General features: G+C 39.3%; 1 protein-coding gene across 6 annotated transcripts in view; it reads left to right on the top strand.

Annotated features, from left to right (window-relative positions):
• LOC113823408 (serine-rich adhesin for platelets) overlaps positions 1–13,374 on the top strand; it is a 49,313-nt gene that overhangs the window by 34,506 nt on the left and 1,433 nt on the right. For all 6 annotated transcript variants that reach the window (XM_070129790.1, XM_070129789.1, XM_070129788.1 and 3 more), the window contains 2 exons: positions 8,749–8,851; positions 9,997–13,374. The exon at positions 9,997–13,374 is cut by the window's right edge and continues 1,433 nt beyond it. In XM_070129790.1, coding sequence (XP_069985891.1) covers positions 8,749–8,851; positions 9,997–12,826 — 2,933 coding nt within the window. In that variant the 3' untranslated portion in view covers positions 12,827–13,374. The remainder of the gene's footprint in view (positions 1–8,748; positions 8,852–9,996) is intronic.

Below are 13,374 nucleotides of genomic sequence, written 5' to 3' on the forward strand. Positions count from 1 at the left end.
AAACTAAATTGCTTTGTGTGTGTGTGTGTGTGCGTGTGTGTGTGTGGGGGGGGGGGGGTGATTTCCTCATTCCTTGACTTTTCAGAAAAAATTGTTTCTCTTTTAAATCCTATTAAAATCAATACTATTATTATTGATATCATGGTTTTTATAATGTTACTAGAATGCTGATAACAATAAAACAGCTTTTAAAATCATTCTGAAATTTAAGGAAATGGGTAAACATGTGAGATACTTTTGGCTTGTTATTGACTTATTGGTGACTAAAGGCTTTGTCAGTATGAGTCACAAAAGTTAATGCTGTACTAAAGTTTAATCCAATCCACACTACCTTTACTAAAAAAGCAAGGCTGCCAGGAACATCCCTTAATGAGATTACCTGTAAATTTGATGTTTTATAATAAAACAGGGTTCAGGCACATCCTTAACCCTTTGGATCTGGTTGCACCACGGAAATCATGGTGTTGAAAACCTGGGGAATGGGTTACGTAAGTGGCCAACATCCCAGGCATACAACACATAGGCTAGGTGCACAAGAACACCCATGAGCAGTGACAAGATTCTGCCTCCCCTTTGCAAATATATTTTGAGTAAACTTTTTTAGCTTTATCGCCATTTTCCAATGTCCATATTTGCCTTTTGATTAGCTATATCCAGATGGTGATAGCTTACTTTCCTTGCACAGACTCCATATCCTGTCTGTTTATAGTAAATAACTCAGTGCAAGTAAAAAAATATATGTATATGGAACATTTGGTTATGTGTGGCATATATCTCATTTTTTCATAATTTTCAATTTAACGTAATACAACCTGCACCACAGTTCATGGTGGCCAGGAATACAGTGCGCAGCATGGAAATGACCTCCTCCCTGGAGCCGGTGCTCTTCCAGTCACTGCTTACAAACATCACATTTCACATTTTTTTATCAATGGGAAACTGCTAAATTCCCTTCTAAGCACCAAATGAGTCAAATCACACTCCAAGAGGTTGGTGTACTCATGGTGAATCTTTTATATCCCCTTGGCCTTTACTCATAACAGCATGTTCACGTCACCCTCCCCTCAACTCAAGTTTTTCCTTGACGTGATCGCAACATCCAGGAACAATGGGTTAAAAAGAGTTAAAATGTCTTAAATATTTTGGGGGGAATTTGAGGCCTTAAAAGGTCTTAAAAATGTCGTTCTTAAAATGACTTAAAATTGCCCAAGACACATCTTTATTCATGTAAATGTACATGTATCTGTTAACAGCTAACATCAATTCACTCACTAGTGGTGCTTATTCAGAAACAGCATTAGACCTTGATTTTTGCTGATTTACATAATTATTCACTTAGCAGCCATGTGCTTAAAAAAAAAAAAAAAAAAAAAAAATCTGGTAAGTAATCTTATCTGAGAGGCTGTGTAAAATTCATGGGGAGAATTTTTTGTCTTGATCACTAACACAACAAGTAGGCCTACACATCAGGAAGTGTGCAGTAAGTGACAAGTGGCTCCAGGTCTTAAAAAGAAATTGTTATGAGTCTGTATATAGATAGATACAGGCTATTGCAGTAGTACATCATAATGATACTACTGTGTATGTGTCTTCATGGCCCTGATAATGCCAGTTTTGCTATACAGTAGTGAAACCTGGACATGATCCTCTGCCTTGGAGTCACGTCTTGATGCCTTCTGTAATAGGTCATTGCGCTGGATCATGAGGTACAGTTGGCAGGACCACGTGTCCAACCCATGGTTGCACAGTGAGACTGGCACAGGTCCTGTTACCTGCACAATCCATGATCGCCAACTCAGGCTATACGGCCACCTGGCTCGCTTCCCCCAGAATTATCCTGCCCATCAGGTTGTCTCTGCACGAGACAGCCCTGGGTGGAGGAGGCCTGTGGAACGACCAAGGAGGTCGTGGCTTCGGCAGATCAAATAAACCTGTTGTGAGGAGCTTGAGATGGGCCGAGCCCCTGCCTGGTGGCTTGTCATGAGGGACTCCAAAAGGTAGAAGCAAAGGGTGGATGCGGCTATGCGCCCCCGTCGGCGCTAGCCCCCAGATGATGATGATGATGAAATAGTCTTTAACTTTTATAGGTTAGTGAACTAAAGGTAACAAACAGAAATATACAAAATCACATCTATAGTTCATATATTTTTTCTCTTTTTTTTCCCCTGTTTGTGTGTGTTTACCACAGGCTTTTTCAGGGTATAGCCAGCAAGAATTATTTGGAACAAATTTCTTCATAATCACTGGACTTTAAATAATCATAAACTTTATGCTTTCCACTTAGGATTTAATATTGATGTTGTTAAAAGCTTTCTTGTTCATTTCATTAATATATTACCCAAAATGGGAATGTTTTGCCAATTTGGAAATAGCATTGCTTTGTTTGTCTGTAAACCCTGGAATTCTCCAAGGGTTTCTTTTTGTTTTCCTATTCATTGTTAAGAGTTGTATCTGCAAATTGAGTATAAAGGTTTATGGCAACTCACCTTCGTGTTTTCCATTGAGTTGATGACACCGTTACATATTAATACTTAATAGATAGGATTAACTAGCTCTGTCTGAGCATTTACAGGATTAAGATTTAAGCTTTAAAGTTAACCCCTACAATCCAGATAATGTGCCCATCATATCATGAAAATAAATTGGCTTGAGTGGAGGATAACATGAACATGCCTTCATGGGAAATTGTGGCTTAAGGCCTGGGTAACAGGGACCTTTCCTTAGTGGAATTTCAGCTGAAGGCTGGGGTAACGGGAATGACTAGCCTCAAGTGCACAAAGCCCTTAAAGGGTGATTAGTCAATAGGCATTTAAGAAGGGAATTTTGCATTATTTCCATTGATAAAGGAGTGGAATGTATCATCTGTGACCCATGACTGGAAGAGCACCGGCTCGAGGGAGGATGGTATTTCTATGATCAGGATCATGAGCATGGAGGCTGTATCACAGAAAATCGATGTTCTTTTGGAGTTAACTAGACTAAGATATACATACATGAGTGGGAAATCTACCAAACAACTGTTCAAGTCCAGCCCAGGTTATTTTTTGGGAGGAGCAAGGGCATAATTGCCAACAGGTAAACTACATATGCAAGTAATGAGTGCCAGGTACACCAGTATGGACTTTAGCCTGTTGCAAGCCTGTCATATGGCATTTAATAATGATATTGTGGATTTTTCTTTTAAAATGTGTTTCATGCTCATTAACATATGGAATTTACTTTCCATCGAGATGCTGTATGTGTACTGAATACAAAGTTCTAATGTTTAGAAATTAAAGTATAAATAATGATAATAGTATTTCCAACAGTTGGTACCATAACCTGTTATCAAATTTGTTTTAATTTGAAACTAGTAATTTCTTTCATAGAGAACACTTAAATACAAAAGGCATCAGGGAGGCAGATTTGTGAACTTCAGAAAAATAAGCACATTTTATTCTGAAGATGATCATACACAATGATACCTGCTCTAAAATAAAAGCAATATGGAATTTTGAAAATAAGTCAAATGCATAGTCTTCCTAAAGAGTTGAAACAGCTATTTTAGTTATTATTACCGGTAAAAAATGCAATATGCAGATGCTACCCTAGGCCACTGGTGCCATAAATACTTAGATAACCAATCCCATCCTGGCATTCAATAATTTTTATTCTCTCATTTGCAAAGATAATGCATGCAAATGACTAAACACCAGCTCTGTACAGGTTCCCCATGCTTAGTTGCTGTTTTTTCTTTCTTTCTTTCTTTCTTTTTCTCTAATTTTTTCCTCACTAACCCACTCACGCCGGGTACATTTTGTAGCCAAAATAAAAAAAATCCGGGCAGCTACAAAAATTGGGTTGCGGAGCTTCCCAGAGTCTGTCTGCCCGCGCGTCACACTGCGCGCGGAGCGTTTATTTTTTTCAGGTGTCTCAGATATGGGACACCCAGCGTGATTGGGTTAAAGAAATCAAATTGATCTGGGGTAAATTAATAATTGTTCCTTTACATGAAAGTGAGTTTAGTCCTAGTAAATGAGGATTAAAATGTGTTATTACCTACAAATAAACCTCAAAAATAACCCATCAAGTACTTTGCTCATTGTTATTGTGGGAGGGCTTAACCCATTGGCGCCAGGTGTCACGTACGTCCATGCCATGGCTGATGTGGACCAAACGCCGGGGGCATCATGCCATACCCATTCCCGTGCTACTGGCTCGTCGGACGGAGGTTGTTTTTCTCCAGTAGTAGCGGCTTCATTTATATGGTAAAGATTTAAGGCAATGGCACCTAAAGTGAAGGTAAACCTTCAAAATTTTAATATTTTTATAAATTTTAGCAAAATAAAAGCTTTTAGGTGCTATATGTCGCTCGCAAACTACCGATCGAGCCGGGCGTAAACAGGGGAAACTGCCGGTGCGCGCCAACAAGCCGGTGCATACGTAAACTTGCCAAAATTTTTACCCGTCGCTGATGGGTTAAGAGACAGACTGAGGACCAATGCAGGGGATCACCCCTGCCTTGGGCCTCAGCCCTCGCCTCAACTAATTTTACTTCGTCTTTTCTTCTCTCCTGTATTCTACCATATTTTCTTCATCCCCTTCTTCTATCCCATACCTAAGGTGTGAGAGCCTTGCTGAAAGAATGATTAAAGGCTGGCTTTGTGTCAGTCAGGAACGGCCTCCAGGAGCCCTGGGCAGGGTATTCCCTTGGTTAATTGTCTAGCCTTTACCCCGTATGGGAACCCCAAGGGCTAGACTGTTTCTTTTCCCCATTTTATTGAGGCTCACCATGGCCAATAATGAAGATTCTTTATCCTTTATAGGGGCATTAAAGCTTGACCTTTCATCAAATAGCCGATCTGAATTTGATTTTGATGGTTTTCCGACCCCTGCCCCTCCTTTAATCACAGCTCCAACCACCAACACTAATACCCTTTTTTTGACGCTTACAAACAACTCTAACTATTCCAAAACACCCACCCAGGTTAATACTCAGCCTCCAGAAAGCATCCCTTCCCTTCTCCCAACATTCTTCTCTCCATCTACTGCAGAGTCTTCTTCAATGTTTAGCCCTTCTTCCCTTATTACTACTCTTCATTCTTAATGTCCTTCCCCCCACAGAACTACTCCACTCTACACACACCTATCTTCCTTTTACCCTTGTCCTTTTACTAACTCTACCTCTACAAACCTTCTGAGTACTCTCTTTGGCCCAGCCAAGTGGGATCGATTCTTTGTGATTCTCCCCACAGCCCCCTATTCTGAGGGTACCCTTCTCTTTCAACAGTCCTTCCAGAAACAAGTAAGCAAGGTTAACTTTCACAGTCACTCTGATCATTCAGATTGTCACAGTTACATCTGAATCCCAAGCACATGCACTGTCTACCCAAACTGACCATACTGGCAAACCCATTCCTGCCGAACCTCACCCTTCTCTTAACATTTGTACTGGAACTGGTTCTATCCCCCCAAATGCTTGTCCTATTAACAACAAGGACTGGTCAGACTGTGAAAATGACCTACTTACCTGCCCTGCTGAAAATGATGCAGTGGTAGTACAGTGATACACTCTTCCTCCCAGTGGAAAGAGTAAGTCCCATTTCAATATTGCCAAGATTAGCTTCCATAGACAAGACCTCGCCCATGAGATTTATATTGGTGGATTGTCTTATCATGTCCGACAATATTGACTCCTTCCTTGTTGATGTCAGAAATCTTAGCGTTTTGGCCACCCAGCCAAATATTGTCACTCCGCAGCCCACTGCCCTCTATGTGCCGAACCTGGTCATGACCGTTCCAATTGCCCTGCTCAGTCACATACATGTGAACATTTTCGAGACTCCCATAATGTATTTTATAGGAGCTGCCTTGCCTACAAGTTTGAATGTGAGGTAGCAGTCCTCAGATGTAAACTAGGCCTCACTCTACATGAAGCTAGACAGGAAGCACAACGACGAGGTTTTTCTCTCTCAACTTATTCCAAAACAGTACTTTGCTCTGCTACCCCACTATGTTCACAAGATGTTTTGGCATCTCACCAAATGTCTCTCCCCTTTACCCTTAACATGTGTCCTATGTCTAATCACCCTATCCACCAGTCAAATCTGTTTTCCATTCTAAATTCAGATACCCCAATCTCTACCACTTCTCTGATACTTACCCCTCCTTCTCACTTTAGTTTGTTGTACCAGGCAACCTAAACATTCCACTTCATCTTTTCCTCAGATGTCTATCCCCTCTTCTCCTCCGTATAAGAGAACCTTTGTTTCTCAGTCCTCTTTACCCAATTCCCCTCTGGAAACCCTTGAAGACATCCAAAACTTCTTAAAGATGACCCAAGGGAACACTCCACTCCTTCATCCACCCCCCAATCCCTCTGTTCCTACTCCTGCAAAATTTTAAGTATTTGCAGGTATCCATCCTCCTCCTCCCCAAGTTCCCTCCTGCCCCCATCCTCCTACACCCTCCCAGCTTACTCTACCCTCTCTAATGCTTCCACTTGAACACTCACACGAATCCCCTCTATCACAACAGTGTCCTTCTCCAGACCCTTCTCCAGATACTTCACCACCTTCTCCGTTCTCCCTTTCTCGGCCCCTGGATTCTTCTCGTACTTCTCCAACAGCCACCTCTGTTTTCCTTGATAAATGTCCCTACTCTTTCCCCAGTCACAGATACACTTCAATTCACTCAGTTGCCCTACCCCCTTATATTCCACCAATCCCTTCCCAAAATACCTCATCCTCTCAACCAACCAAACTAAAAACCCCTCCAAAACCTAATTCTTTTCCACATACCTCATCCTCTCAACCACCCAAACCAAAACCCACCCAAAACCCCATCCTTCCCCACTATCCCTCCCACTTCCTCCTGGATACACACGTGAATCTCTTTTATCACAATACCCTTCCCCAGAACCCACCGTCCCTGTCGAATCCCCAGACACTACTTCACCTACTCCTGGTCCCTTATCTCAACCCTCAGATACCTAATCCCTTACTATTAAGACAACCATATCTATTGCTATCACCTATTATCTCTGTTCCTTCCCCAGTAACAGATTCACTTTATCGCTCTACCTCCAATATGGTCCATTTTTATCCTACCTACCTCCTTTCCCTTTCCGTTACCATACTTTCCTATAACACCCGTTAATCTTTGACATCTAAAACCTTCCCCTCCCAGATGCTTCTCCTACTTTTCAATAGTTATCTCTATTCTTCCTAGAACATTTTTCCTATACCTTCCCCAGTGACAGATTCACTATAATTCCCTCAATTGCCCTACCTCCTTAACCCTCTCCTTTCTACTAATTTCTGTTTAGTTCACTTGCTCCTTCTTTCTCCTTTCACTACCATACTATCCTATAACGCTCTCAAACCTTTGACATCTAACACATATCATTGTAATCTTTAACTCTCCTTTGCCCTTTCCGACACAATACTTTACCATAGTGCCATATGACTTTTGATGTCTAACACATTTATTTTTCAAACATTAAAAAAGATGATAATAAAAAATAAAATAGAAAATAGACAAATCAGAAATGATAAAAAAAAAATGGGGGGTATCCTCCCCCTATGGGGAGCCAAGGTCAAAATGATATATGAGACAAAGCGTAATTATATACTCTATGTTATGTAAAAACAATCCATGAGTTACCTCTAACCAATATTTTTTTTTACAATAAAATGAGTAGAGTAAGGTAGGCATTCTCAGGGACGTTCCCGTAAGGCCCGTATATTGAGCTATGTGATGGCAGTGAAGCTTCTGTGTCCAGTGGGGTAAAATTGCATAGATAACAATTGATCATTGAATATCTTGTGTTCCATGATGAGTGTGTTAAGGTCTGAATAATAGTCTTCCTTTTTTGTATTCTTCTGCAGCCACAGTAGAGACAAAGATATGAAGAATTATTATATCAACTGGTATTTCTCTCAATTTTATAGGCATTATTCTGTGTGAGGGAGTGTAATAGCAAGTTTTATGTTTTTGTGGCTCCATTTATTCAGATAAAAACAATCCCTTTTCTTGATATTTTTGACCTTCAAATTCTGGTGTTTCAATTGTACCATAAATTGCCCCTAATCATTCCAGAGAGGCTCTGAAAGTCAAAAGTATGAATTATGTCCCTCTCTTGAATATTCCTTTTGCAAATTTGAGTTTCGGTGTTTCAAGTTAAAAAATCTAGCTGTTGTTGGATGATGCTGTAATTAATGACAGTCTTGAGTGTTTTCATTTTGGTGGACCATATTGATGGAATATTTTGTAGTGTATCCATAGAGTTTTAAGTGCAACAAATTCTGCAGGTATTAATGACACCCTCATTTAATTCCAGAGAAGAAACTTACTATATTAGATGTAAAACTTTTTTCTTTTTTTCAAAATATTGTGTTTTACCAAGATCATTGTGTGACTGTCAAAACCAAAATATCTATGGCTATACAATATAATTCCTAGAAATGCATATCCATAATCATACATTTTTTTGTCTGTATTACTACTGTACATCCAGTTCAGGCCATGCCATTGCTTTATGCATTGTTTCTCACAGATTTAATTATTATTGACAACTTCCTCAGTCACCAGCATTTTAGTCTGTAATATCTGTCAATGAAGAGTCAGATAATTAGGTTTCTTGTGTAATGATGCCAAAGTTTGCTAAAACTTCAAAAATAAACTATCCTTGAAACGTCTTATGTTAAGACTATGTTTTGCATGCTTTGTATATAGACAGTTCATTTCATCTCAGGGGTTATCTCACAGGTGCTGCAGGTAGTGGACCAGAAGAAGAAGAAGAAGCTGGTGACGGTATATATTTACTTGTCACAAATAGTCAGAAAATTGCACAGGCAAATGCTGCTGTCAGGTATGTATTAAGATTTTTTTTATCCATTTCTGCTCCTCTAAAATACACACACACACACACACACATATATATATATATATATATATATATATATATATATATATATATATATATATATATATATATATATATATATATATATATTTATATGTGCATTAGTAGATGAGAGTGAGTGAGTGAGTGAGTGAGTGAGTGAGTGAGTGAGTGAGTGAGTGAGTGAGTGAGTGAGTGAGTGAGTGAGTGAGTGAGTGAGTGAGTGAGTGAGTGAGTGAGTGAGTGAGTGAGTGAGTGAGTGTGTGTGTGTGTGTGTGTGTGTGTGTGTGTGTGTGTGTGTGTGTGTGTGTGTGTGTGTGTGTGTGTGTGTGTGTGTGTGTGTGTGTGTGTGTGTGTGTGTGTGTGTGTGTGTGTGTGTGTGTGTGTGTGTGTGTGTGTGTGAGTGAGTGAGTGAGTGAGTGAGTGAGTGAGTGAGTGAGTGAGTGAGTGAGTGAGTGTGTGTGTGTGTGTGTGTGTGTGTGTGTGTGTGTGTGTGTGTGTGTGTGTGTGTGTGTGTGTGTGTGTGTGTGTGTGTGTGGATAGATTTATATATATATATATATATATATATATATATATATATATATATATATATATGTATATAGTGCAGTGTTGTCCAAACATTTTAGCCTATTGTACCCTTTATTTCCTTCTTGTATGTACACAATGGCTAAACAAACTGTTTTTTTTAGGATAATGCAAATAATTTACTAATTATGAAAAGACTGTATTGCAGGAGTGTTGGTAAAAAAATTTGACTTTAATACACAAATAAAAAAGGTGAGTTAATAACAAAATGCTTGAAAAATACTTGTGAAGCGTGTGTGTTCCTTGTTTGTTCCCGTACCCCTATGCTCTATGTTGCGGACCCCAGTTTGGCCAACACTGATACAATGTATATGTATATGTATGTATAATTTTACTAACATATGCCATTTCTTTTTGTTAAGTATAAAAGATAATTCTGTAATTTTGCTCATGACTTGGAAAAAAGACAAAAGGATATAGAGGTAAATTAGACCATTTTTTTAATCAGGTTTCTGTGTTAGAGTAAAAGATGTAAGCTTTTGCTAGATGCCTTTTATTCACATGTCTCCCTTTTCCTCCTGTAGAAGAAAGAGACCAGCAGAGCAAGCAAGACCCACAAGATTTGAGCTGGAGGAGGAGTCTGAAAATGCTAGTGTAAAAATTGCAACATGGTCTTCAAAGAGTTCAAATGTTCCTTCATTCTTTCCTTCAACTTCCATTCAAGGGCAGGAGCCTACCACAGCATTCTTATCTTCCACACATACTACCTCAGCAGACAGTTCAGATTTGCAGCAAAAGTTTGTTAATGTAACGACATCTGGAACTGTCTCTTCTCCCAAATGCAATTCAGTTTCACCAAGTTCAGATGGGCTTACAGGCAGCTCACCTACATCAAGACAGTGTGTACAACCACATGATCAATATACTTTCATGTCACACACTACATCTAATGATCCAGCTCCATCACACAGTGCAGAGGATGATGCCATCACAGTCATAGAAGATGTTCCCATAAGTTTGAATGCAAGATCAAAAGGCCACATAGTGGGTGCTCAAGAGAATGAAAATATAGTCGATGATGATGCTGGAAGAGATGGTGATGATTTAATGGAGAAAATTTCCAATATTTGCAGACAATTAGAAGATAGAGACTCTGATGACAGTGAGTCAAACCTAGAGGAATCCTTTGAATCAAGTGACAACAGCATGAATTTCATGCACAGTGGCTCTTGTGTCACATCAGATTGCTCATCTCACACACCTGATGATCTTAAAAATGAGTCTCTAGGAATGCATCAATCAAGCACATCAGTGAAATCAATACTAAAAAGAAAAAAAGATAAGAACAAGATAGGAACAAAGAAGCGTGTTTCTTTTCCTCTAGACGAGAACGATGAATTAATTAATGAAGTTGCAACTTATTCTCATTCAAAAGAACCATCACAGTCACTTCTGGATGTCCAAAAAACTGTTGGAAGTTTCAGATCAAGTGAGGATGTATCTTCTCCTGTCAAACTTACGTTATCATTGAAAAAGAAAGTTCTTGTGAACCTAGCTCTTGGGGAGTCAGAGACCAGTGAATCTCAGTCTAGTCACAGAAATGTGAAAAATAAGAACAAAAAAGATAGCAATTCCCCAAGCCAGTCAACTAGTCAAGGTGTAAGTCAGGGTGACATGTCTAATCATGCAAAAATTATCTCTGAGGTTTTGAAAAAATATCCTCATTTAGTAAAAGACAAGAAAAACATACGACTTAAAATTCTCAAAAAAGGAAATGACAAGGCAGGCAGTGGAAAATTGGTGAAATCCAAAGTTCAGTATCTTGTTTTAAGTGAAAATGAATCCAAAGCTAAGCCAGGGAGTAAACTTTCTAAAAGTCCCACAAGTTCTGTACCCAAGGGTGACAGCTCTACCACAAGAGGAGCACAAAGTTCTCAAACTTTTGACTGCCCCGAATGTAGGGACTTATCCTTTACAACATACTTTGCATTCAAAAAGCATGTGTTATATGAGCATAAAGATAAAAGCAGTGCTATTTTAGCAAATGTTGAGAGTGTACCATATGCTTGTTTTACCTGTTTTCTTAATGAGCCGTTAGAGTTTAGTGACTACTGTAGTTATCAACAGCACATGAAAGATGTACACAGTAAGAGTGAGGCACGCCTGTGTAGCATTTGTGGATTTAGACCAGGAAGGAAGCTGGAGTTGGCATATCATTTATATACAGAACACAACAAAACACCTAGAAACATAACATTTCCAAAATGTGATCTTTGTGATCATGTTGCTATGACTGAAGCAGCCTTACTGAAACACAGGTCACAACATGCCAATGCAGATAATTACACTTGTTCTGTTTGTGGAGTTGCATTTCGCTCTTTTGGAGCTCTGCAGGGCCACATGCAAACTAAGTTGTGTCAAAATAAACCAAGCATTAGCCACAAGTGTCCATATTGTCCCCAGACTTTTGCCCGATCATATAATTTGAAGGCACACTGTAAATCAAACCACAGAGCTCTTCATAATATAGCACAAACTTCAACTGGATGCACAGGGGAACAAACAACAGAAGTTCAACAGCAGGAAGAAAGAACCTTGTCCTCTAATGATCCACAAAATGTACCTGACAGGAGCCTGGAAGAAAGGAGCTTGAGTGTTGAGGGAATGTGTGAAACTTTAACAAGCATAAACTCACACTCATCATCAGAGGCTGAGGCTTTGTCAACTGTGGCAAGTAGCCTGGCAGCATCACTTGGTCTCCCGGAAGAAAGTATGACGCAGTATATGTACACTCAAGGCAGCAAGCTGGACTTTCCTGGAAGTCTAGAAGGCGATAAATATGAAGAAGGAATGAATCGACCTAGTAGTGTCAGTGTACATCTGGTTGAAGCATCTACCCCAGTTTCAGGCTACCCAGGAGACATGACAGTGTGCCATGATAGGACCTACACTTGTCAAGCACAAATGCCATCCACAACATCAGTTGGAACACTTTATCCTGTGGGGGTTGTACCAAGCCAAATTGTTCCAGGCCAGATGGTACCTGGACAGCTTTTGCCAAGTCATGTCCTTCCTGGAAACTGTGTTAGTGTAGCAGGTGGCTCTGTCATTGGAGCAGCTCCTCACAGCTGGACCTATGTCACTTACCAGGTTCCTACCACCAGTGATGATATACCAGTCATGACAGAAGCCACAACTTTAACCCCATCATCTGTTCATCCAGATCACAATGCAACTGTGGAAGTCACAATGTCTGGCAAGTCCACAAATAGTAATAATGGAATCACCTCTAGTTGCGAAGATCCAAATCCTCTTGTTATGATAACCAGTCCAACACCCCAAGTGAACATTAGCCAGTCTTCTCAACTCTCGGCTACACAAAGCTATGACACATTTTCCTCACAGTTTGTGTGACCAGTAAATAGATCTGCTAGTGAGGATATCTTATACCACCCCAGTTATTGTGTTCTTTAGGTAGAATTTAAGTTGTCGGATTGACACAATAGAAATTCTTGATTCACATCAGAGAATTTACCTAGCTTAAGTTAAAGTAGCTTGCAAGGTGTTAGAAATTTTTGAATATTAGCAGTGTGTAGTTAAAGTCATGATAAGAAAAAGTTGTCACTTTCTTTCTCTTTAAATGTAAATCAATTTTTATAAAAGTAGTTGGTGTTATTGGTTTGTCATTAGGCAGAATAAAGAATTACCACATACAGGCCTAAGGTAAGCAGATATTACCTTTAGCATTATAATTTCATATTTTCAGTATATATATGGTTTATATAGTTTAGATCTATTCACATTTTTTTATGGATTTCTTCCTCTCTTATGTGTGTATTAAATTTTAATACCTCACAGTTTGTATATAGTGTGGAACATGTATTGTACTTTCAAGTTATGATCTTAAGGGTCATATTTATATTCACAATTTGTGAATTAAAATAGTACAGAATACTCTTTGT

Source organism: Penaeus vannamei, chromosome 14 (genome assembly GCF_042767895.1).
Source record: "Penaeus vannamei isolate JL-2024 chromosome 14, ASM4276789v1, whole genome shotgun sequence".
NCBI classification, from domain to species: domain Eukaryota; kingdom Metazoa; phylum Arthropoda; class Malacostraca; order Decapoda; family Penaeidae; genus Penaeus; species Penaeus vannamei.